This window comes from Gymnoscopelus microlampas, assembly GCF_963454915.1.
Source record: "Gymnoscopelus microlampas genome assembly, chromosome: 20".
Lineage (NCBI taxonomy): Eukaryota > Metazoa > Chordata > Actinopteri > Myctophiformes > Myctophidae > Gymnoscopelus > Gymnoscopelus microlampas.
Genome location: NC_139957.1, coordinates 13,313,214 through 13,340,262, shown reverse-complemented (window position 1 = coordinate 13,340,262; position 27,049 = coordinate 13,313,214). Strand labels below are relative to the sequence as shown.

At 41.2% G+C, this 27,049-nt stretch overlaps 2 protein-coding genes across 2 annotated transcripts; one reads left to right on the top strand and one right to left on the bottom strand.

Moving 5' to 3' along the window:
* Window positions 1–299: 299 nt before the first annotated feature.
* Window positions 300–3,229, top strand: LOC311036502 (uncharacterized protein). The gene is made up of 2 exons (XM_084045219.1): window positions 300–564; window positions 1,618–3,229. Exons 1-2 carry the CDS (start codon window positions 351–353, stop codon window positions 2,754–2,756), a joined length of 1,353 nt encoding a protein of 450 aa, XP_083901345.1. The 5' UTR covers window positions 300–350; the 3' UTR covers window positions 2,757–3,229.
* Window positions 3,230–3,388: 159 nt separating this feature from the next.
* Window positions 3,389–26,068, bottom strand: LOC311036013 (uncharacterized protein; the record flags this gene model as incomplete). The annotated part of the gene is made up of 19 exons (XM_084044538.1): window positions 25,953–26,068; window positions 23,592–23,742; window positions 23,201–23,337; window positions 14,687–14,862; window positions 13,616–13,808; window positions 12,291–12,553; window positions 11,790–11,875; window positions 11,348–11,409; window positions 10,416–10,654; window positions 9,890–10,079; window positions 9,488–9,550; window positions 8,693–8,813; window positions 7,338–7,479; window positions 6,956–7,150; window positions 6,437–6,533; window positions 5,755–6,227; window positions 5,116–5,245; window positions 4,673–4,742; window positions 3,389–3,735 (listed from the first exon to the last, which is right to left on the bottom strand). The coding sequence occupies exons 2-19, from the start codon at window positions 23,740–23,742 to the stop codon at window positions 3,389–3,391; spliced, it is 3,135 nt and encodes a 1,044-aa protein (XP_083900664.1). The 5' UTR covers window positions 25,953–26,068.
* Between the last annotated feature and the right edge of the window lie 981 nt (window positions 26,069–27,049).

The window sequence follows — 27,049 nt, the reverse complement described above, 5'->3', positions numbered from 1 at the left end:
ACATTTTCATGTCAAGGACCCCCAAATTAATATGTATTTGTCAGCGGACTGAAAATATTTTGTGGCAGGGGCCTGTGTACCAGTCAGATTTGTGTTGTTAAAATATTCCACATTTTCCCCCAAGATTCTTTTGAAAATAGCCAATGTGGCAATGTTCTCTATAGTTGCTTATTTTAGTCTTGTTTTCATAGACCTGGTTGCTTATTTCTCTCACAAAATCTGGCAACACTGACCGTAAGTAGTGAACGAATCAGAGTGAGTCTTTGCAGTTTGAGTTTCGTTTACGGCTCCCCGTTCATACCGTATCGTGTATTTCCATTCTCTCTGTCCCGAGTGGTCCTCCTCTCAAAATGTCTAAAGTACAAATGCTGAGAGCTTTCGTCAACGACAGACTAAACGTGGCGGTTGAAGAGATATCTGTGGTGTTTGAAAGAACGATCATGGCGTACGAGGAGGAAGTTTCTCGTGCCAAAGCAGAGTGCGAGTTCAAAGTGAGACAGTACGAGCTCAAACAGAGGCAGCTAGACGCCATTTTGAGGAGGGAATACGAGTCAAATAGAACAGGTTAGTACAAATAAATAAGACGCTTTTGATGTTCACCTTGTTCATAGATGATGTGTCATTCTTATTATCACCAGATGATAGGTGGATGATTATTATGTCATTAATCTGGTATCGTAACGTTAGCCACATATGACCCATAGGCAACTGCCTAGCCATGGATCACAAGACCGTCATGGATGAACTTCAACATAGTGTTTGCACTTTCTCCCTTTTTGACCCGTACATCTACATTAACGTCCAGATTTCAAATATAAAGTGCTTACCCCATGGCCACGGATGTTACAATTATGTACGGGCCCTCAGAAGTACCCGTATGTTCCGTATTGTTAAATAAAAAAAGCATTTTAATCCGATCGGTGCCATTTTCTCGTAGTTATAATGTATCAGAGTGCAATACACCTCCCAACCGATAGGGTCGCGTAGTTCAAAGTATGGTGAAAATACGGAAACAATGGCCACCCATCGGATTAAAATGCTTTTTATTGAACAATACAGGTATTTCTGAGGGCCCGTAAATTATTGTAACATCCGTGGCCAAGGGGTAAGCACTTTACATTTGAAAACTCAACGTTTATGTAGATGTACGGGCCAAAAAGGGAGAAAGTGCAAACACTATGTTGAAGTTCATCCATGACGGTCATGACAGATGACCGTCTTGGATCATGGCTAAGATAGCTTCAGACTTGTTTGACAGCAGTGGCACCATCACCGCGTAAAATGTTTTGTTTATTAATATTTACACATAACATGATATTTTCTGTTAATGTTGGATTCATGTTGATGTGTATTTTCATACATTTAACCTCTTAAATACCTTTTGGGCCTGTATTTGGTCTGCTCTTTTTCCCCTCTACACACCAAACTTCTGCAAATTCTCCCACCACAATAAGGAATGCTAGGGTTCAAGTGTAGGGGTCAAAGTTCCTATCACAAAGATTTGATGGCCCCCCCTGTAGTAACTCTTGAGGACCCCTTTGGGGTTCCGGACCCCCTGTTGAGGAATCATGGCCTAGAGATCACTAATTACAGTATCACACTCTTCTTTCTATCTAGACCACCTCCAGGTTTTGTTCAACGAAGTGGAGGAGGGTATTCCCAGTCTGGCCCAGGGGGATGCAGAGCCTCCACTGATTAAGGAGGAACAAAATGAACTATCACTTGAGCCAGAGGAGGCTAAAGTGAAAAGTGAAGATCGTGACGAGGAACCTCTGTCCCCAGACTTCAGTCAATACCAGATTGAGGAAAACGGAGAGACAGTGCCACTAGCCAGCACCTCACGCTCAACGTGCACCTCACCCCCACTGAAGAAAATGGAAAGTAATGGATATAAAATATCAGAACCAGACAATAACCTGGATTCAGCCGAAGACTTTGGGGAGGATGATTTGGAGGAGGCTAGGGATTGTCAGTCCGATACAGACTCACTCACACTGGACTCAAACAACATGCAGAATATTTCTGTCAGCACTGAGTTGGCAGCCTTGGGACTGTGTAATGATCCAAAATCATCAAGCCAAACTCCATCCTCATATTGTTGTAAAGTATGTGAGCAATCTTTTCCTAACAAAATGGCTTTAATGCTGCATGTTAGGACCCATCCATGTGAATGTGGTCTGTGTGGAAAACCTCTACAGCCTATAGAGACCATGAAACTGCACCTTCAATCTCACAAGCGATGCAGTGTTTGTGGTAAAAGATTTACTACCATTTCAATTTGTGAAAGACACATGGCACTTCATACTGGGGAGAGGCCATTTAGCTGCTCAGATTGTGGTAAGGGGTTTACTTCTGTGCCTCTTCTTCAAAGGCATAAGCAAAGCCACACAAAACCCTTTAGTTGTCAAACTTGTGGCAAACGATTTAGCCAACAGACAAGTCTGAAGACACACATGCGGGTTCATACAGGTGAGAGACCCTATGCGTGCATAGTGTGTGGCAGACGATTTGCTGAGAGTGGTTCACTAACAAAACACCTAAGGGTTCATACAGGCGTGAAGCCCTTTGGTTGCACAGTTTGTGAAAAACGATTTACTGAAAGTGGAGCACTGAAGACACACATGAAGATTCATACTATCAACCAATTCAGCTGCAAAGATTGTGAGCAAATGTTTTATGACAAACAAACACTGAAGCAGCACATCATGGAAGCCCACAGCAAACAGAAAATGCAGAGTTATATATTTGTGGAATAGATAGACCTGTATACAATATGTCACCTGGTTGACACAGCTGACATGTTTACAGCTAACTGTTTAGATAAGGCAGCTTTGAAAGCATCTGATTTATTCCCCTGCTCATAATTACCCAGTTAAGCCTTAATCTAACATTGTTTTGGTGACTAGGTTAAAACTACATGCCATGTGTAACTTAAAAGTGTCCTAATTTAAGATGCATGTTTACGCTTTCATATGGAAAAAGATTACCATTACATCTTCTAGAGAAGATGCCCTATTTATAAGACTGCAAAAAAGAACTGGGGGAAATGGTGTGCTTACCCGAATAGTAAATCAGATCTCTTGTCTGCATTCTTTTTCCTGTTTTCCTGTACCTTGTAAACATTTATTTTGATGTTAAATGGTATATTGACCGTCACATTTCTTGTCCTTTCACTTTCTACTATGTCTTAAGATAACTTTTACCGTGTGTTTACATTAAAAGTTTCCAAGTTTGCCATATTTTTGTTGACTTCAATCTTCACAAAACATGCTAACTTTTAAGATCATACCTATTACATTTCTGAATGCTTTGGGTGTATAAACCAGGTGATCCACATTCATAAATGGACATTGATTGATTGTTCTTTATTTGAACACAGATTATGCAATTAGAACTCCAGAAGGTGTGTGAGGGGTTCGGGTGAGCTCAGGATGATATCCTGTTTCTGTCCATAAGTTCCATGTTCCACAGTCCCCCTCAAAGGTGATGGCCTCATACACTTAGCTGAATATTTGGCCATGGCTGTCCTGCACTCTGAGACTAGTGTGGTGTAGAGTTGGGCACTTACCCAGGGTGGGCAGCCCCCCTGGTACTGTATCCTCTTCCTTCTCAGTACCAGCTGGTCCCCGAGCAGTGAGTCCTGGGGAACCAACAGAAGACTCCCGGGGAGTTCCAGAACAGAAACCGGAAGCCTGAAGGCATTCCGGAATAACTTGGCGTTCATCACAGTGTCGGCTGTCAAAGCAGAAAAAAACCCAGATTTGATCATCTGTCTACACATAGTGAAACAGTGGAATGATATTTATTTTTTTAATTTTGCAAATCATAAATTGCAAGCATAGATTGGGAGGCGTTTCATATTCTACATGCAGGGTGGCTAATGAGAGGTTAAGTTTATTAGTATGTTTCATACACAAAGCTATTTCAAAGTGCTTTACATAAGGTAAACATGCAATTAAAGTTACGGCAACACAAAGGACAACTTCAACTTCAAATATTTACAGAATATAGTTTTTTTTTTCTAAAATTGTATATTACTTCAAATGAGAAGTTCTGAAAAGGTGACTATAGGTAGCAACTCGGACATCACAGTAATGACATCACGAGTGGAGGAAGTTGGTAGTTTTGATTGATTTAATGCTTTGACGATTAAAAGGTACGACGGTACAAGTTAAAACATGCCAACTGGGTGACACAAAAAAAGCCAAAGGCTTGTTTCCATTGTGGTCCATGTACATACTGTACTTGGTATATTATTGACATATAAATTCAAAAGCAGCTACATTTGCAAATCGTCTAAAAGAGTTTCTGTATGGATGATACAAGTGTCCCCGTATTTGTCAAGTAATGCAGTGAAACAGCAGCAAGGCATTACTTATTCCACTATGTTTTGCTTTAACTGTACAGTGGGAACAGTTGGTAGACCTGTCTCAGACGATCTGAAGCCTGAGATATACTTAGTGTCATGCACTGAAAATGGCAGATCTACATTGCTGGAAAGGTCATTGTAGAATATATAATATAATATAATGTGTCTGTCTAAGAGAACGTTCTATTAAAGAACATTCTCTCAGACAGTAGAACAAACTAGACAGTAGTAGACAACTAGATGGACAAAAACACATGAATACTTTGTCAGGGACAATCCCAATGGAGAAAAATAACAGCTTACCCATCTTTTGAACAACATCCGTGGTGGCTCCTTGGAAGAAGCACACATACACCACCATTCCCTCCTGTATCTGAAGACAGATTATATTACATTTTAAAGACAGCCTTTGATTTGAACATGGAGCACCCTGTTAAAATGCAGTCAGTCATTTTAGGGATATTTCTTTAATTACAGCATTTTAAAAATAGATGAACGCAAGTGTCTCAACATACATATTTATTTATTGTATAGCACTTTATTCTTCCACTTATTCTCTTTGCACTACATGATAAGTACTTTATCCTGTACCCTGTGTATTGTATAGTTGGACCACTGACGGTTTCTTTTTGTGCTCATCACCAAATTGAATTATAATTATCTCATGTATCCCTTACATTAAGTGATTCAGATACAAATAGCTGCATATACATGTTGGCAGGTAAACAGATGAATAATCAACAAACCTCAACCCACTGTGCCTCAGCGCCATCCATGGCTGGTCTGACCTTTAACCTGGCCTGAGAACAGTGCTGCACCACCACCCTGGCCTGTAGCTTACTGGGCCTCACAGGGGGGACAGTTGGACACTTGGAGCTGCACAAGACAGACCAAGTGAAGACAAGATGATAAGACAAGCTGCTTTTGCTCTCAAGCAAGATAAAAAAGATACATAAAAAGTTAAATAAAACAAAAAATGACATACATGATGGTAATGGTTTAACCACATTATGCCATATTGTTGCTGTCGGACAGAAACCCTTTATCTCCATATTTCATCTTTTTATGTTAATGCCATATTTTATACTTCATTGTATGACACTGTTGAGCAAAAGTAATGAAAACAGCTGATCTACAAGCTTTTAAAGCTTTTATTTTTGCTATTTTTCTTCACAGATTTAGAAAAGGTTCACCTATAATGACAGGGCCAAAATATGGACGCTAGGTTGACTTGAAAATGGTTGTCTGTTTTATGACAAGTACTAACAAGAGCTTGTGACTAAATAACTACATTGGATCCCTTGGAACACAGGTTATTTTTTCCCTTTCCTTAAAAGCGTTTGACAAACAAGGTTTCCACCCAACAGCAACATTAAATTACACACCTGTATGATTTCACGTTCGTTGCCCTGATGGATTCAGAGACACTGAGGGTGGGCCAGGTTTGAGACCCCTGGGGGACCAATGGATCCACCCTCTGACTGGGCCTTCTCTTAGCTGGAGATTCGGAAACCAAGTCTTGAATCCTTCTTTTGGCTCGGGCTTGGCTGCTGGTCTGGGTCTGAGCTTCTGTTTGGGTTTGAAAACAGGGTTGTTCCGCATTTGCGGTCTTGAGTTTTGCTGGCTGGTTCCTAATTGCAGGATGAGAGTGGAGTTGGGTCCCACTGTTTTGCTCAAAAGTTGTACGTCTTTGAGACGTGCTCAGCTGGTTTGGGGTGTGGAAATGTGGCTGGGCAGTTTTTAGGCCCTGGGTTATTGGTGCAAATTTTGTCTGAAGACGTGGTTGAGGTTGGGGTTCAGTTGGAGACTTGCTGACCTCTTTCCGGGCCGGAGACTGTGAATCAGGTTTTGGCTGACACTGGGTTTAAGGTGAAAGGAGGGGACAGAGTAAAGTGTTGAGTGAAGGAGTGAGATGGCAGTGCTGTGAGAGCTGACACAATTAAAGGGAGAGGAGTGCCATGTACACTTTTCCCCATAGGAAACAAAATACTCTTAATCTAATTCAAATATTCAAGTGTGTGCATATTATGTGCGCGTTGCTGTTGCCAACATCAGAGACTGACCAACCTTTCGGTCACTGAGACTGCACTCTGGCAGGTGCTCTTCATCGTTGCTACAGGTTTCTTCATCATCATCATCATTATCATCATCACCACCATATTCACTGTCCAGACAAATAGGAGAGGAAAAGTGAGAGATAGTATGCACAAAATGATCACAATCAAATTGTAAATGTAATAACAGCAGTTGCTTTTGTGTCTCTGTTAAAGCTGCTGAAAATGCCACACTAGTTACAATCAACTCTTGTTAGGGATTGTATATGTATAAAATATTGTATAAGACATACTCAATACTCAAAAAGGAGGTCATACAAACAATGTAGGAATACTCCAAAAGGAGGTAATACAAACAATGTAAGAATACACACACTGTACTCTGTGAGTCTGTGCAAATCTCTCTGAATGATGAGTGCGAGTCTGTGCTCATCTCTCTGAATGATGAGTGCAGTTTAGTGTGTGTAGTGTGTTTTTGTGTGCGTCTCTACCATGAGTGCGAACACACAATACCCCCCCCCCCCCCACCCACCTGATTGTGTATGAGTCTTGAGGTAGCTGTGGGGAGCCCACCATGGCCTCTAATAACCCCTCGTTGGGTTCTAGAACCCCTGAGAACTGGAGTTCCATCTGGTTTTTCAGTATAGTCCTCTTCTTGGTTCCGGAACACTCTGAACAGTTGTCAATCCAGCGCACAACGTCTGGCTTCATGGTCTTCCAGAAGTACCTTGCGTTTCAAAGGCCAGAGAAAATACTACTTTTACTGACTTGCCTTTAAAAACAACATCATATAATCCCAGAACTGAACCACTCACTGTGCAGCCTGACATCTACAATATCAACGATAATACAAATATTGCAAGTTCTGTTTTAAAGATGAATTGAAAGTTAAAATACAAAAAAATGTTAGAAACCTCTCGTTGAGCAGGCGGAGACATTTTTTCACATCAAGGTGGTTGAGATCGTCGTGGTAGCTGACCAATGCCATCTCCACATCCTCTCTGCTCCTCAGAACCCGACGCACACGACCCCCCCGTACCATGTGCATCTCATCATCTAGGAAACCAGGAGATTAATTGTCACGTAGAGTTGATCAGTATAATGCACTACTAACTATAGGGGTCAATTTGCACACTTGTCATGTTACAATGAAGGCATCGGACTATTCACCAGAGTGTCTTAGACTTTGAAATGTCTCATTTACATAGAGAATGAATTGAAACCTTTGTCTGGAACAGCCACCTAATCACCCTATGGTTTTCAATAGTTGTGTAGACAGACAGAATGAATCATAACTCGAATCCTCCCGACTTGGCCAAGCTCTACCCCTTTTTTCCTTAATGGAAAAAAGGGGGGGGGTGTAGAAAGAAAACAAAAAACACATTAATCTGTGAACTGAATCTAAGACATTGTGGTCTGGTTATATGATCAACACATCAACTGTCTAATCACCAGGGGCACCCCATCTTTGTTTCCACCAGGCCGAATGTGCACTCCCTAGAGGCCAAGGAAAATGTTTTGCCCTGCATTTTTCACATCTGCCTTTTATAGCGCCACCAAGAGGCCGATTTATGTTTCGACAGGACTGGTCTTCATCTAGACTTCTAGACAAAAATACAGACAGACCATTGAATAGTGTCAAATCACAGGAACCATGCAAATGAAATCAATCATCCACAAACGCACGCGTGCGCTTTGAATTACATCACATTCTTTGTATTTGCGGTAGGCCTATATTTGTTTCTATTTTGCCCTACTTTCTTATATTTTTGTATTAGTGTAGCATTCTCCTGTTAATACTGGCCACTCACTCACATGTGTTCCTTTATGTGTTAATTGATTGAATGTCCATGTGTTCCTATTCCAGGCCAGATCAGCATATGTGTCAATGAAATTAAATTTGTCCCTGAGCAAGACTCTTAACCCCTAATTTCTCACAGGTTCTCATTGGAAACAAGACCGCAAGGACTTTCATGAACGACCTGTTAAAAGGAATTATACTTATCCTACGTAATTGTATCTGATAGACTATTCATTTGCATGGTTCATGTGATTTGATATACTATTTAATGGGTCTTGTTTGTCTAGTTCTCGCCCGAAACATGTTGGCATTTTTAATCTCTGCAAATACATTAAAGTTATTTTATTTAATCATGGAAGCACCATCAGTTTACTTTTGTAACTTTTTTCAATCTCTGTTGAGCACCTGGTTGGCTTCTTTGTTTTTCTCTGCAATTGTTTGTAGTTTGGATACAGCCTTTATACAAACCTTTAATGATATACTTCTTGGCAAACCTCCTGAAGGTGTTTTTCTCCACACTGTTCAGTCCTGGAGGGTAGGTTCCTCTACGCAGGTATCGCTCCACTGCATCATACTTGGCAAAGAACATCTGCTCAAACAGAAAACATAGAATTACATTTAAGACCATCCTTGTTATATTCTAATGCCATGTTTCTCATGCTCAACTCTGAGGACCCATATTTACAGCTGGATTTGAGCCTATCCACGTAATCAGGCAGGCATTTACACTTAGGTTCAGCTAAGTGCTGATTGCACAACACTGGCTGCATCTTCAGGGCTGCTGCCCCCTGGAAGAAAATGAAGCCACTGCATAATGACCTCCATCTGATTTAATTTTTGCCATTTAGTATTTCTGTCTGATCCAACCTATGATAAGAATGGACTGGAAAAAATATCATCTGGATAAGAGGATTGACAGAGGTAGACTGGACAACATCACAGTTGGTGAGCTTTGCATCACAAGCACCAGCCAGCCTGTTCACCTCTATACATTTCACCCCCCCCCCCCCCCCCACTCAAGGTTTAAGGTGTCTTTATTGTTACATACTGTATATAAGTAACCTTAGCTGACCATAACACTTCCTGAAAATACATGTGCATCACCCTCCTACCAGTACAAACACAATTGATGAACATGTATTGTCCTGACAATATGCAGAGTGCTCTTTGCTGTGTATACTAGTATCCAACCTGCATTCTACCTGCTAATATTAGTCCCTAACATTCATTTATCTAATATTGCTGTTAATGCCAGATCATTACCTGATCTTGGGTTGTGACCGCCTCTAGTGGAGCAGGTTGGGCTGAGTTGATTCTGACCTGGTCCTGCAAGAGAAAGGACAGGCACATTTTAGACAGAACCCAGGTTCATGTGAATGTTTATTTTGGTTGTGGTTTCATTTGTAGATTGGTAACAACAGTATGCCTGCCACTGCTACAGTCAATCATGGTACTTTGAGAGTATATACTCACTCACTCATACATTATTTCTCTATTCTCCCCGTTCTTGTCTCCACTATACAATGAAATGAAGCAAAACGTTTTTACGGCATGGCTTTGTAGGAGGCAAGCTGTCTAGAAATGGTCCTGTGAGGCCAGCATCCACACCTGCGTAATGAACCTACAAGTGTAAAGTGCCATGTACACAGGTGTTGGTCTGCTCACCCAAGGGTTGCTGTAAACAAAGAGCGAAGGAACAGCATCCGGTCGGAGGCGGACCTCATTCCCGCTGTGGTCGAAGCAGTCTTCTGTGAAATGGGCTGAACACACAGAGGACCAGAGTGGAGGTTGCCAGTTTGGTCGACCCACGTTCCTCAGCCAGCGAGACAACAGTGCCAGGTTCTCAATAGGAAATCTGCAGAACGACCATGGGTCAGTGTTGACAGGTACTCTGTACAAGACAACATTCACAACTTCCCTCTCTCCCCCTTTCACTCCCTCCTGTCCCATCTGATTTCCTCTCTTGCTGATCCGAGTTCTGGTCTGATGTAACACACAACAGAAACTATTGCCCAACAACAGCAATTTGTGCTCTCGTTAACCGTTGCTTAACAATACCGATTTGTGCGATGTCAGTGCTGTGATGTAGGGCATGTCCCTATTTGGGCATAATTCGTCCAACCACCCGCCTACAGACACAGAACTTGTACTTTATATAGTATAGAATGGAGTAGATTATGATGTTCCATACTTGTGGAAGGTCATGCCCAGTCCTCTCTCTACTGGTCCACAGCAGTTTGTACAGTTGTAGACGCTACAGCGATATCTTCTCTTCTTGGTTCTGTTGACGCAGGTGTTGCAGGTGGAGATCCAGCGGGCCAGGTCTTTACTCACTGTCGCCCAGTAGAACTGCTTCCCGATGGCCTGCTGACACATACCCTGACCCCGATGACCCTGGTTGTCATGAAAGTGGCACAGTATCTCATTCACCTGGAGAGAGAAAATGAAGGCTTTATAGGCTTTATATTCTCACCCTCCCTTATTAGTTTATCATTCTGCTGAAGTTATCTGCATAGGGATGACACATTACTAATATATTATTATTAACATTCTTCCAAGTAAATAATGCAGAGTCACCCTGATGTCTAAACATAATGTCAGCTCTTTCAAAAACAATATCTGTTCCAATACTCACTTAGAACAGAGAATCTGTGCAGGAGTCAGCTATTAAATGAAAATGTATTATTATTCATCTTCGATTTGTTGGTATCATCTGTCTTATTGTAATAAAGAGTATCAGTTGGATTTGTTGAATTGGTTGACGTAGAGCTGCCCCAGGGTTGAGTTCACCACGAACAGTGGGGGCTACATACTGGTTAGGAAAGGTGTTAATAATGAGGTTGCTAGTTTGAATTTCCTCACAAGCTGGGGAAAGAGAGCAACTGAGAAATACTCTCCTCAGGCTCAAAGACTATCTATCATTAACGCTTAAGTATGTATACTTATATAGGCCTAAAAATAAAATTAAAAAAGTGAAAGACTTATAATTACACTGGGCAGCTTGCAGGCAGGGTGCTGTAAATGTCTAGTGCTCAGTAAGCCTTCCTTTTCGAATAAACAATGGTTGTTATGTAATAACAGTTAACAATAATAAATAATGAGCAGAATTTTGAATCAAAGCACCTCTTCTCTGCTACGTGGTACTTTGAGAGGAGGGTTGACCTGTGTGTACATCAACACTCCATCTGAAACAGAGAAGAAACAGCAGTATTTTAGAGTTTGTAGTCAAAGCATTTCAACTTCAGACATTACATACACTGGGGTGTGACAGGAAACTCCACTGTGGGGTATAGTCTTGGTTTACATTTTCATTGCTTTATTTTATTTTATTTTACAGAATAGTAGGAAGAAAGGAAAGGAAGAAAGTAAACTGAATACATAGGACCACAGTTGTAATTTCACTACAAATTGGAATTTCTTTGATCTTTTGTTTTATGAAACTGTTGTTGTTTTTTTATTTTAAAAAAATGGGTCTGCGACCAACAATTGGGTCCCGACCCACTGTTTGGGAAACACTGCACTATCCGGTCAGCTCCTGGCACGCCCACATATTTTTTTCTCTCACCAATCACGGCGAAGCGTTTGGACGCCCGCCTCACTGAGTTCTTATGGACCTTGGTGTATGGAGGCAAAACCTTATGCTTCAGATACCTGCAAAGTCACAACACAACTTCAAAAGGACATAAGGACACTCCTTTAATTACAATACAGTAGATAAACATGCATAAATCATCCACAAAACCTTGTGTTGTGCTAGCGTAGTTATTATTTTAAAAGTATATCTGGGTCATTATGATCATCAAATAGTTTTGTGCTACTGTGCTCTCAAAACATTTATGGAGACAGTGCTGCTGCCTTTATTTTCAGGAGTAATTACAGTTGATACAGTAGTAGCAGTACTATAAACAGCAGTAGTATACATTTTGTATAATTATTATTACACATAGTAGTTGTTGTTATAGCTGTACTATCAAAAGCAGTAGTTCTTTCCTGGCTGGCAGTAAGTGCATGATGTAAGCAGCTTGATGAGTTCTCATGCTTAATCTATACTTCAGGCTTCAGGTACCTTTCTATGTTGTCATACATCACGAAACATGGCTCAGCAGCGCATGTCCTCATGACACCCTGAATCCCTGTTCTGTTGTTGTTGTTGTCGTCAGGAGGAGGGAGGGAGTACTGGTGTTCTGGAAGTTCCCCACGGAGGTCTGGGCGTTCTAAGGCTGCTTCTGATGTTTCTGAGGTTTCCACGGTTTCTGCTGTGCCTGAGGCAGCGATGAGCTCCTCCAGAGTAGAGATCTGGAGGGAGACCTCATCTGCAGGAATGGGCAGCTAGATTCAGATCAGATTTCAGATTCAGTTCTTATTGTCACTTAGATGAAGCGTTCAGGCACATACTGCTGCTACAGCTCAAAAGAATTATAAAAAAAGAGATGTCATAAATGCACAAAGACAAAAGACAACAACAAGGTGGTAACTACCATGTTTTTTTTTACTCAATTAAATGCTTCATTTTAGAATTTCTTTCATACACAAGGAAACCCAGTGTGCTACATAAGAATGTATGCATGTCCATGTGTCTTAATACATACTTTGGGCTGGGCAATGTTATCATGACTGAATGCTGGAAGAAATATTTGAGGTCTCCTAAATATCATCACATTTTCTCTAAATGTCAACGATTCAGCAATGCACCTTCATGTTTCAATGTCTTCCTTATTTAAGGAAATCACAATTCCAAATAAAAACGCATGTACAAACCCTGTCTGCACCTTCTCTTGCTCAACATCTCTCCATTCCTTAGATAATGCTGATTATGTCATTTTGACCTTGACCTTCATGGTGATTTGACCTTCATGACCCAAAAGATGCCCTCAGGATAGCCTACTAATCATGCAAACCAAGTTTCATGGAAATCCACCGATGCGTTCTTGATTTTGACAATGGCCTGATCCAGTTGTTTTGCTCACGGACACTGAAGGGACCGATTACATAGACCAAGCTCACTAACTGCTACTATGTCAAGTTGCACTATGATGTTGGTTTGCACTGTCTTGTCCTGTCCTGCACCAGTCCTGTTGTAAACTGCGCTCCACTGTACCAAACCAAATTCCGAACATGTTTACATGTCATCGCAATAAAGTATTCTGATTGTGATCTGATTCTGATTCTGATATGTCGAGGGATCAGACGATAGAAAAATTGCAGCTCTACAAGCTCACCACGTGTCACGACACGCTGTGAGCTTAGATCGGCTATTTATGCTACTCTTGTGTGACACTGTAGTATATAGATAGTAGATAGATAAGTTAAAATATGGAGATATGAGGTTTCTGCCCAACAGCAACGATATACGTCATTACATATTATCATTAATTTTGATGTATCCTTCACCTGGACCTCCCTCTGTACAGTCATGATGGTGGGAACGGCCTCTGGTTTCAGAATGACCTGACCCTCCTCTCCGACCTGGAAGCAGGAGGGGTCAAAGTGATTGGAGCATAGACAGGAGAGGTACCGCAGGGAGCCCCTGTCTCTCTGGGCCACAGACAGCCACTTCTCCCTAATTTCTGGGTCCTTGGGGAACCTGGGACAGAGGAGGAGAGAAGCAAATGCTGAACCTGGAGAGGTAATTTTAAGAATTGTCTTCTTGCTTTGGTATGAGTAATAGAAAGAAAGAAGGATGGATGGAAAAATGGCTATAGATGGAATAGGCTGGATACTAGTTATTTCAGTTATATGCAATAATCAAGATGGTGCATCGGTCAGGATGCAAAGAATGGATGAGGAGACGTGACTTGGTTTTGTAACTGTATTAGTCCAGTAGGTTACTTCACAGTATTATTTACATCAGTTTTCTTGTCATGAACTCATAATGCTTGTGAAGATATAAAATAAACTCAAACGATAGTTTAAAACTAGAAAATGTGCTCCTCGGAGCACAGGTCTCCGCCAGGTCAGGAAGTGGGTTTGGGACCCATCCGTAGCGAAAGTTTTTCTTTCCGTTGTGAAAATGTGTCTTTCGCTGCACTGTGATTGGCTGATTGGTATTCAGACCCTTTGCTCAGTACTGTGATTGGCTAGCGAGACGCATGACGAAATTAATAACTCATAAATAGCACCACACGGACACACACACACACGGACACACGGACACACACACATGGACGGACGGACGGCGGAGACAATAAACAATAGTTTCTACTTAACCTTGACTTGTAGAACAAAGGCAACCCCTTTCTTCCCGGGTTGAATCACATAAACGTGACTAACTACATGTTACTATGACCTGTAATGACCTGTACTATGACCTAGTAACCTGAGCATTTAAAGGTACATACACCCATTATGTCCTGGCCTTTTAAACAGCTAGAATGAAGAGAGCAAGGGAACATACATCTGAAAAAGAGAAGTATATACCACCAAAGAAAGAAAGAAAGATTCAGAGAAATAAGAGTTACGTACTCGTGGAAAGTGACCCTGTTGGGATTGTTCCAGCTGCTGCTCTCACAGCCATAGGCCAGACACTGCAGTATCTGAGTTCCTGCCGTCTTGGGCCCCAGGATCCTGTGTCGACACTGGGGACACTTCTTCACCCAGTCCTTAACGGCAACCGTCACATTACCCCAGTAGTACAGAGACTGAGGAAAGACACAACATTGTAATTTAATCAAATAACCGTGTGTGTGTGTGTGTGTGTGTGTGTGTGTGTGTGTGTGTGTGTGTGTGTGTGTGTGTGTGTGTGTGTGTGTGTGTGTGTGTGTGTGTGTGTGTGTGTGTGTGTGTATTTATCACCCGGTAATCCACCATTGCCTGAGGTTATGTTTTAACTTAACACGTGACTTTGCTTGCAGTTGTAAAAATCTGCCATCAAACTCAGTTGTTGTGTATCATATAGTAAACTTCTTGCTGGAGTTTATGTGTGCACCAAGGAGCTAAAATATAGACCGTGAAACAGCAACGTTCGATTGTGGAATGATATTTTCATAGATTGGCTGCATAATGGTGAGGCCGGCAGCACCTGCTTTTCTTTTTAATGTTTGCCCATTTTTTCTCCCAATTAAGTTTTTATGCCCGCTCACTTGTGTAATCTTGTCACTGCTGACCCCTACTGGTTGATCTTCAGACTGGTTGGTGTGCAAAAGTAATGGCATTTAACACAGAGGAGAGGTCTCCTCTGTGTAGCAATGGTTAACCATTGCCACTGCCAGTGTGACTGTGCTTGAGCTAGTCGAGGACTTCAAATATGTCAGTGACTGGACTGTCTTGACGAAACAGGACATAAAAGGTCTGGAAGGCATTTGCCTGGAATGCCCTTTCTGGGATGAGGAAAGTGTGGAAATTTGAGATTGGAGATGACCACAAGAGGCCATAGCATGCACCATAGACACACGGGATGAGCCAGAAGTTCAACGGGCTTGGGCTGGGCTGCCTGGGCCAGCTTATAAATACACACGACAACTTTTGTCAGATATTCGGTGCAGGAAAATAAAATACATTTCGTTTTAGGATGTGTGCACTGTATAATTATATTGATGTATTTAAAGAGAACAGTTTTCGACTGGGCAGTATTCGCTCTGGCAAATCTTGGTTTCCAAACTAGACAGCCTAAGTCAGAAACTTACACTGTGCTATTTAAATACATCAATATAATTATAGTTTTTTTTATTATGGAAATGTTAACTTGCAAGCTAATAAATACATGTTTAAATCAATATTTGTTATTATTGATTGATTGATTTCCTTACAGTAAGCTGTGTAATAGCGGGATAATGTAACATGACGTGGACACTATAATCCACTTCACAGTGGTCCGGGAGGGCTCCAGGTCACCAACTAAATTAGTTAACATATAGCATCACAAACATTTTAAACATATTTATGACATTTATGACCATGATGAAAGTCTTCATCATGGTCCTTCAAACGTATATTCTTTAATTATATTAAAGACGGGATGCCGTGATTTTCAGTGATCCCCCCCCCAAAAAAAACATGATCATCAGGTACTATGGTTATACTAGGGAAAATGTTTTTTTTTTTTAAAAGTGTACAGAAAGTGTTAAAATTAGGTTTTTATGTGGACACGCCTCCAGTTCATCAAGTATACCTGGTTCTCACCTTAGCACCTCCCACCTGAACCAGTCCCTCCACCTCCTGTACTAGTCCCTCCTCCTCCTCATGCCCACACCTGTTGTGTTCTGATAATGAGGGGGAGGGTATATTTCTACTGCGTCATTAAAGCGCTGTTTTGCTATTGGCACGATTGACCCTCAAGGTTTCAGCCTCCAGGAAGAAACTCAAAATAGTCAGAGAAGACATAAAACACCATAAAAACACCACCAGGGGGCTTAATGAAGTTCTATCAACCTCATAGACACATGAAAGACAGAAAAAGTGCAAAACCATGGCACCACCTCTTTAAATATCAATATAATGATCTATTTATTTTGCATTGTTTTCCATTCGTTTATCTACTTTTTGTTTATATATTAATTTATATTCATCTAGTTCATCATATTACTAATCTAATTTGAGTAATATGCTGCATTCACAGTAGTGGCGACATAAGCTAGTATAACAACCAAGTATGGTCAGCTACACCAGTGGCTCTCAGGGTGGAAACCTCATACTGTATTTCCAAAACTGTTACTTTTCAGGATGCAAAAGCATCAAAAGTAGCAGATCTACAAGCTCGAAACGTGTCGCTTGCGGATGTGATACTTTTGATGCTTTTGTGTGACGCTGTAGTATGATCAAGTACATTACATTACATTACAGTCATTTAGCAGACGCTTTTATCCAAAGCGACTTACAATAAGTGTATTCAACATAGGTAGGGAACGAAAACTACTAATCACCAGAAGTTTTAAGTACATTTCCTGCAAAAACAAGCAACCAAGAGTATACCTACAGTGGGTGACCATTGACTTTGTCGTTTTTTTTCATTCTTCTCATGCGTTTCATGCAGGGCATGTATGATTTCCACTCTGTGCCACTAGGGGCAGCAGCGGTCTACTGCCTACAGCCCACAGCAGACAGCAAGAATATATTTGTTACTAGTTACTGTATATCCTCTCCAAACTGTACATACATTACTTTACACTTTTGTATTATGTTTTGACACTTGCTTTGGAAAATGTAAACGTATGTTTTATCATGCCAATAGCTCATTTGAATAGCAAAATTGTTTGTTTTGGGGTTTTTAGGCACTGTTTTTCCTAGAAAGACAGAGAAAGATCCTGTATGTTGCTTACAGTACAAGATGTGACATTTATATTAAGCAAAATATTAAGCAAATAAAGTTAGATAGCATGATGCTGCGCTTAACATTAGTTTAATTTTAACGTCTTAATTGATAAAACGAGACGGGAAAATAAACGTATTTTTTTTCTCTTGCCAATAGATTGGGTTTTCTGTTCAGCGTCGGGCAGTCAGGAACGCATCTCTGTCATTTTAGAAATGTTCAGACACACATTGGTTTCTGTCTGTCTGTCTCAAAAGTCTGTGGCGAGAGAGAGAGAGACAGACAGACAGACGTCTTATATGTTTTTTTTTTCTCGCATCAATTGTTGTGTAGTAATATTTCAACATTTTCCTCTATAAATGAAACAGCCCAGCTAGTGTAGCGGTTAAAACTGATGTCCGGTGATTTTTCGACCCGTGTTCGAATCCCACGCGATGAGCATACAAATTATTCATTCTCGTCTATTAGTTTGTATTGGCCAGTGCGTTATATATATATAATGTATGTATAATGGATTAATATTCATAAAACCAACAGACAGACTTTTATTTTAAAACATAGCAGATCTACAAGCTCGCAAAGCATCATGGTGCAACACTTTGTGAGCTTGTAGATCGGCTATTTCCACTACTACTTTATGGGACACTGCTCTCTCTCTCTCTCTCTCTTTAGTTTGATGAACATTGAACCTCATAATAACATCACTCCGTTCGCGACTGCATACAGAACGTGTGTCGGCTCTGATGTTTATTAGACAGCATGGACCTCCGCTCAGGTCCTGGAATCCAGAGCCTTATGTCAAGACTTGGCTGCGAGCACATCGCACGGCAGAAAGCACAAAAACCAAAGTGGCACAGCCTGTCATGTCAGATAACCCCGAGCCACTTTGGCAGTTTTTATAAGACAGGGGTTATTGGCGCCTTTTTGGTTTGTTTTATTTTATTTCCTCGTTTATAATTATTTCCTCCTCAATATTGTTTAAGAATTAATGTGCTATCCATGACATGCTGTCACCAGTTTACCAGTTCACTGTCTGTTATTTAATGATGATCGAATATTGGCTAAATGTTTACAATTTCTTCTGTCCAAACAATGAAAAGCACTTAGAAAAGGCAAGTGAGTCTCTCTTTAATTAAGCATGATGAGCCATGTGTTTTCCACAAAACAATTGAATATCATTGAATATAATGGCACCCTTGTCATACTACTATGTTATTATAGCTTTCAGTTGGCCACCACAGGCACAGACAGTGCGTTTTAGCGCAGCGCGGCCTGGCGCAGCGCGGCGGAGTGGTTGCGTGCGGGGGGTCGGGGGGCTTTCGTGGGAGGGGGGGACGGGTGGATCAGAGCTTAACCCTAAAACCGAAATAAAGTAACAAAAAAAACTCCAATCCGCTCAAGAACCGCGCTCCCCCACTTCCAAAATTAGCACTAGCCTACAACACTGGCCCAGTCTCTTGCCAAACCGGTTATGTTAATGTATGCAGCCTATTCCAAATAAGCCAAGTGAGGAACTCTGCTATCAGGTTCCCCCTCCCCCCTACAGTACCTCTGTAGGCCTATCTCTTCTATCAAAGTATTTGTTCAGATACAAATTCAGAGCGGCCAATTTTGATATTTTTAATGCGCCTACATGAAGTTAGAGGGATGGGCAGAAATGGTGTAGGGTGTAGGCTATTTTCAACTGTTAATGGGTTTTTCTTTCTTCACAAATGAATTCTACTTTGTTGTACAACAGTGTCCCATAAAAGCTCACAAAGTGTTGCATCATGATTTGAATTCCGACTGAAAACGCCACCCTTGCGTCTCCGTGTGTACAACCAAATACGCATCTTTCCTGCACCGATGACGCTTGGGGCTTTTACAGCGCTGCTCCTACACTACCACGCACCGTCAGCAACAAGTGGACATGGAGTAAATGTACTTAGTTACTTTCCGCTTAGTTACTTTCACGTGCATATAAATGAGCCACGCGGTTTTATAAGAATGAAAACAAATGCCTCGCTGTTGGCCATGGATCACATGACGGTCGTCTGTTACGGTCATGGATGAACTCAAAATGTTACTTGAGTTCAATCAAAGTAAAAGTACAAAAGTATTGGCAAATATACTTAAAGTACTGAAATATTTGAAAATAGCTGATCTACAAGCTCACAATGCGTCGCAATGCGTTGTGAGCTTGTAGATCGGCCATTTTCAAATAGACTATGTGAAATAGGGCAAATAATGTATGTTTTATAATGTAATGATTTATATCTGCAAAGTAACTAGTAACTAAAGCGTTCAAATAATGGTAGTGGAGTAAAAGTACAATATTTTCCTCTGAGATGTAGTGGAGTAGAAGTAAAAGTAAAAATAGCAGATCAGCATGCTTATAGCGTGGGATTCGAACCCGGGTCGTAAAATCACACGACTTCAGTTTTAACCGCTACACTAACTAGACTATTTCATTTACAGAGGAAAGAGGTACAATGATACTATACAGAAATTGATGCGAGAAAAAAAAACATATAAGACGTCTGTCTGTCTGTCTCTCTCTCTCTCTCTCTACGGACTTTTGCGACAGACAGACAGACAGACAGACAGACAGACAGACAGACAGACAGACAGACAGACAGACAGACAGACAGACAGACAGAAACCAATGTGTGTCTGAACATTTCTAAAATGACAGAGATGCGTTCCTGACTGCCCGACGCTGAACAGAAAACCCAATTTAAACGCTCTAAGCACACGTAATTATTGCTAGTTATTATTATTATTATTATTAATATAAGACATCTATCTGTCTGTCTGTCTGTCTGTCTGTCTGTCTGTCTGTATGTATGTATGTCTGTCTGTCTGTCTCTCTGTCACAAAAAAAGTGACTCCAAAGCGGCACCTTGTGGTAGTATTTGGAACTTAAATTTACTGCAAAGCGGGTGAGGCAAATGAGTGAAGTGATTCTCTTATGAAAAGCGACAAAGTCAATGGTCACCCACTGTAGCGCTAAGGTAAAAGTGCAATATATCAGCTACCTACTTTCTTAAACAGATGAGACAAAAATGGCAAAATCAAATGAGCACGAGCTAAAACAAATAAGTGTATCGACTAAACAAGATCCAATAAAACAATACAAAAATAAAACAAGAGTTCATACAACTAGTTAACAACAAGTAGGCCAGGCAAAGAGGAAGGATAGTGTTTCCTGAAGAGGTGGGTTTTCAGCCTGCGGCGAAAGATGGGCAGTGACTCTGCTGTCCTGACATCAGTGGGAAGTTCATTCCACCACTGTGGGGCCAGAACAGAAAAAAGTCGTGACCGTGTCGATCGACCAGAAGGACCGTTGAGTGGCGAGGGAGTCAGTCGCCCCGAGGTGGCAGACCGGAGTGGTCGGGCAGGGGTGTGGGCATTGACCAAAACCCGGAGGTAAGAAGGAGCTGTTCCTTTCACTGCTCTATAGGCTAGCACCAGGGTTTTAAACTGAATGCGAGCTGCTACGGGGAGCCAGTGCAGAGAACGGAGAAGGATAGTTGTGTGGGAGAACTTGGGGCGGTTGAACACCAGACGAGCCGCAGCTTTCTGAACAAGCTCCAGAGGTCTGATGGCTGATGCCGGAGCACCAGCAAGGAGGGAGTTGCAGTAGTCCAGGCGGGAGATGACAAGAGCCTGGATGAGCACCTGGGCTGTTTTCTCCGTGAGGAAGGGGCGAATCCTCCTGATGTTGTAGAGGAGGAATCTGCAGGACCGTGTCACTGATGCGATGTTAGCCGAGAACGACAGTTGATCGTCCAGGGTCACACCCAGATTCTTCGCAGTCCGAGTTGACGTCACCACAGCATTCTCAATGGTGATGGCCATGTCTCGGTGAGGACAGCCCTTCCCCGGGATGAACATCAGCTCGGTCTTGTCCAGGTTGAGCTTCAGGTGGTTCGTCGACATCCACTCCGAGATGTCAGCCAGACAAGCAGCAATGCGTGCCTCCACTTGTGTGTCAGAGGGGGGGAATGAGAGGATCAGCTGGGTGTCATCGGCATAGCAGTGGTAGGAAAAGCCATGGGAGTGGATGACAGCACCAAGAGATGTAGTGTAGAGAGAGAAAAGAAGAGGACCCAGAACCGAGCCTTGGGGAACCCCAGTAGTGAGCCTGTGTGGTTCTGACACAGACCCTCTCAGCATCACCTGGTAGGAGCGACCCGTCAGGTAGGATGCAAACAGGGAGAGTGCAGAGCCTGAGACACCCATCCCCTCGAGGGTGGAGAGGAGGATCTGGTGGTTCACTGTGTCGAACGCTGCAGACAGGTCCAGGAGTAGGGCGGTAATATACGAACAAAGCACAAAAAGTTAGAATATGGAGATAAGAGGATTCTGCCCAACGGCGACGATATTAAGGTAACAAGGGACAGTCAACCAGGTCTTACATGGTCAACTGAAGGGGAAAAAATCTGAAACCTTGTATCTCCATATTTCAACTTTTTAATGTTTTTTGGCATCCCTTTATAATATAGACCCTTTAACAGACGACGTCACACTGATAAGAACCAGTATGCTTGCACAGGCCGGCACCAAATGAAACCCATTCTGTCTTATCAGTGTGACGTCGTCTGTTAAGGGGTCTATATAAATATGCACAAATTAGGCGTTGGCCCCACCTGGTGACCAGAGGTTGAACCAGGAATTGTAAAACAGCTGAACACACTGTGTAAAGAACATTCAGGGCATACTTGCCAGCATTTAGCAGTCCCGACCCTTAGTGAGCTATTCGATCCCAATCTTCCCATATATGGATATCCCTATAGATGGAGACAAGCAACCTCCCCAACCTCCCCCCCTCTGACATCATAGAATCTCTCCTCGACTGCTACACATGGAGATACCTAACTTACCTAGTTCTAACATCAGAGAAACCCTACTGGAACTCCATATATGAAGCCAAACGAAACGTCCAGTACTGACATCATAGTCCCTGGTTTGGGCATAACTTACATAGCCCGCAATTTCCCCCATACAGACGCTGGTATTCAGTGAGAGCCATAAGAGAGTTGCCCTCACAACGTCTATTTCTCAGGTTCTTAACCCTGGATTGCTCCCCTGCATGCTAGCCACAATCCCTCAGCACTCTGCTCAGCTGTTGAGAATGCTCATTTGTTAGTTACATGGGCTGCTTTGTCTCAAGTTCAATCTATTCTGTTTCAACATCTTATAGTGCTATTATTGCATGTTGCTTTTTGCCTTTCATTCCTTGGCCCCATTTATCGCTGCTTGCAGCTATATAATTTTATAGTTAAAATCGTTACTGCCATGGTATTTTTTGGTTTCGTGAGAATGACCCGTATATGCACATTGCAAAACAAGAGACCAAAAAACAAAGTCTGATATGTCTTCTTTTATTTTCCTGAAACGATTATTTAGCAGAGCTTGTAGATCTGCTATTTTTAGGGTATAGTATAGGGTGTAACGTCTCCCCCTGTTTTTTTAACAAGGCAACGACAAACCATGGGTTCGTCGTTGCCATCATTATCCAACCTCAAGAATCAGCTCAAAACGTGTTACACACCGTTTGAAGCCACTGTCTCTGCTCTTCATACAGTATATAATTAGTAAAACATCACAAATGCACTTGCATAATAATAATTATTCTATTTCATATGCCCCATCATTGGCTCAAACTGAGAATGCTTCACTAATAACAATTATGTATTTATTATTGAAGAACTAGCTTCTGGGTGTGCTCAGAAGTGAGGGAACCTCACCATAATCTGTGCTCTCATCTTCCCGATGCCTGCGTGGTCGTTGTCTTCATGGTAACACGTCAGGATCTCCTGCAGTTCCCCGTAGCTCCTAACCACCTTCAAAAGGCGGCCCTTGTACGACTTAAACAGGAATTTATCTAACAGACAGAATTTAAAGGTTTTCACTCTCCTATGCTAAAGTTCAAGGATCAACTTCAAAATAAATAATATTAATATATATATCTGTTAATGAATTCATTATTTCTTGATTTTGGTTTTGGAAATGTCAAACGTCAGTGGCCCACATTCAGACAAACATAAAAACAGACAAAACAAAAACAAACTATTTACATTATAGTTTAATAATGAAGTTCACAGAGGACAGGCAACTTGTTTTCGTTTTCTTACACACCTTTATAGATGACTTTTTTGCTTGCTCTTCTGATGGAATACCTCTCACTCTTGGTTTTAACCTCAGAAGGGTAGGTTCCAGTACGAACAAACAACTCCACATTGTCCATCATGCGTCCATCTATGGACTTGAAGATATACTCACCTGACATCTGTAGGAGATGAGTGGCGTATAGGGGAAGATGAGAGGGACAAAATGGGAACAGGAAACAAGGGTGAAAAAAACACACACACACACACACACACACACACACACACACACACACACACACACACACACACACACACACACACACACACACACACACACACAGTACTAAAATTCTTTATTTAAGTAAAAGTACCAATACTGCAATATAGAAATACTTTATTAGTTATTTAGGAAAAGTTAGTTTCAAGTAAAAGTCCAGAATTCTAAATGTACTTGATTAAAAGTACAAAAGTATTGGCATCAAAATGTACTTAAGTACCAAAAGTAAAAATACTAAAATGTTTGAAAATAGACGATCTACAAGGTCACAACACGTCGCATCGCCTAGGTATACAATAGGGCTAAAGTGGTTAATGTATGTTTAAGTACAGTACTTAGGTAAATGTACTTAGTTACTTTCCACCACTGTGTGTGTGTGTATATATATATATATATATATATATTTTAGTAGTACGTGGGATAAGACTGATGTGCCGTGGCAGACCTGTCACTCTTGGTTCAATAAAACCCTAAAGTCCAGTTTATAGACGACATACACAGAAATTACCGTTCACATGCGCAAGGCATCTTTATTGACAAACAAGGGAGATTCCCTCTATACTATGTGAATAAAAGAACAGCAAATTAATGATATTAAAACAATACGACCTGATATATCACGAAGGCAATTCGCTCCACATCAAAGTCTGCATGCAAACAAGCGTTCGGTTGAGCGCCTGGAGAATTCTCAAGTTCTTATACATTCAGTATATCAACGCTGTGGCTGTCAAGGCCTTCCTTCTTACTCCACACTCTATAAAGTAAAGGTTGACGGCCCAAGGTTCCACAATGGACCATCAACCACACAAAAAAATTGGACGGTAGAGGGCAAACCTTATGGGGCCATTTAGCAGCTTTAATAGATAGATATGTGTGATATGAATACAAAATATAATATGTACCCTCTCTCACATACATAGTTGCATTGTGCCAGAGATAGTATATAACGTTAATAGCTAAAGTGTCTCCCACCCACAGGTGTAAAGTAACTAAGTATATTTACTAAAGTACTGTACTTGAGAACAATTTTGAGGTATTTTTTAGTTTACTTTACTTTACTTGAGTATTTCCAATTTTCAGTACTTTTACTTCTACTCCACTGCATCTCAGAGGCAAATATTGTACTTTTACTCCACTACAATTATTTGAAAACTTTAGTTACTTGTTGGTAGATTGTGATTATTATTTCGGCCATTTGAAAATAGCTGATCTACAAACTCATAATGCCTAATATCTGCTATTTTAAAAGGATTTGTATTCATTTTATACATTTGAAAACGTGTAAAATGGGACATGCTGCATAATGAGAACCTAGTTTTGGTACTTTAAGTACATTTTTAATTCTGGACATTTACTTGTAACAGAGTATATAATTTGAGCACATCATAGCTCCGACGGAACCTCTCCCTCCGCTGTATAGCTCCGAGATGAGGTTCCTCGTTAGTTACTGCCGTCTGTTTTCGAAATGGTCGCACGTCGTCCACTTTACATGTTTCTTACCCCTTTCTGCACATCGTATCCAAAAAGTAAAGCATTTCCGCCACTCTCTCAGATGTTTGAAGTTTTAACGCGCCATAAAAGCCATCCAACGGGTTGAAAAAAGTATTTAATTTGCCTCGGTTTTCATCCGGTTACATGGTTTTTAAGACATTGCGCAAGAGTTGCGCCCGTGGAGATAACATTACTTTTTACCCTACTGGTCAAATGTTGAATTGCATCTTCTAATGCAAAATATTATGGAACCGGATGAAAACCGAGGCAAATTAAATACTTTCTTCAACCCGTTGGATAGCTTTTATGGCGCGTTAAAACTTCAAACATCTGAGAGAGTGGCGGAAATGCTTTACTTTTTGGATAAGATGTGCAGAAAGGGGTAAGAAACATGTAAAGTGGACGACGTGCGACCATTTCGAAAACAGACGGCAGTAACTAACGCGGAGGGAGAGGTTCCGTAGGGGCTAAGCACATCACTGGTCCCACCTTTAAATCCCACATGCAGTAGCGTATTGAGACAAACTGACGTCGGGGGACAAAAATCGTCGGTACACCCATAACAAAGTTTCACGAGTCAGTCATCGCTCGGCACATCAATATGTCCCAAAAATGACTTACCTTGTTGATTGTGAGTTGTAGTGTGTTGTAATTTACATAATATTTTGAGACTATCTTGAATATAAGCTTTAATTGACACTTAAAGTTACGTTGTGCTTCTGATTTAAAGCTGTGAACACTTTTGTAACCCTAGCCATTTCAGACTTCTGCTTCCGACTTGTTTATATACTGCCGCCATCTAGTGGTGTGGGGGGGTACCAACAAGTGCTTCAGTACCGTGGTTCTCAAACTTTTACACTTCAAGGACCCCCCTTAACTCTGAGTCTGAGTGTACAAATGGAACCAAATCCATTTGGTACTGTCAGAGTTACAGACTTGCAAGGGTCATTTTAGAATCCCCAGTCTCAAGGAACCCTGAGAGTCCATGGAACCCACTTTGAGAACCACTGCTTTAGTAACCTGCTTCTATCCTCGCCTCACCAGGCTTCGATCATCCCGTTTATTTGGGAGTAAAATAATAAGGGTTTAACTACTAATTTAACTATGATCTTTTAACACAAAGGAAGTATGTGGTGGCTCTATGCTTTATTCACACAAATAAAAGTTGTGTGTGCATGATTGCTGTGAAAGAAGTCACAATCATTTTTGTGAAATATTTTTCACCTAATACAAAAAAATCTCACATGTAGACCTATCCATTTTCCTCTGACGTCAGGAAAGCTGTACATTGGATTACATTATCTGTATACAACAAAACAATTACCCATGCAAATCCAGGTTATTGGGGGTTTACCATCACAAGAACAAAAACAAGATTTGATGATCAAATAACAAATATTTTTGCAGCAATCACATCCTTGACTACCAACAGCTAAGGTTCAGGTGTAGTGTATAAATTAAACAACGATAAGGAATAAATATGCCAAAAAATAACTTTATTAACTAATTGTTTTCTCATTCGTACAATCCAAGGAGGAAGGCAGGAAAAACATATAGTTGAAAAGCATTTATTGCTAAATTGATTTAAGTTTTGAGTTTCTGATTTGTAATTCGCCAGGGAGGGTGTAGACGAGTATGTGTCTCCTACTATACCCATGAAGTCGCCAGGCTTTTAATAAACAAACAAGATCTATAAACATTTTACAGGCTAGACACAT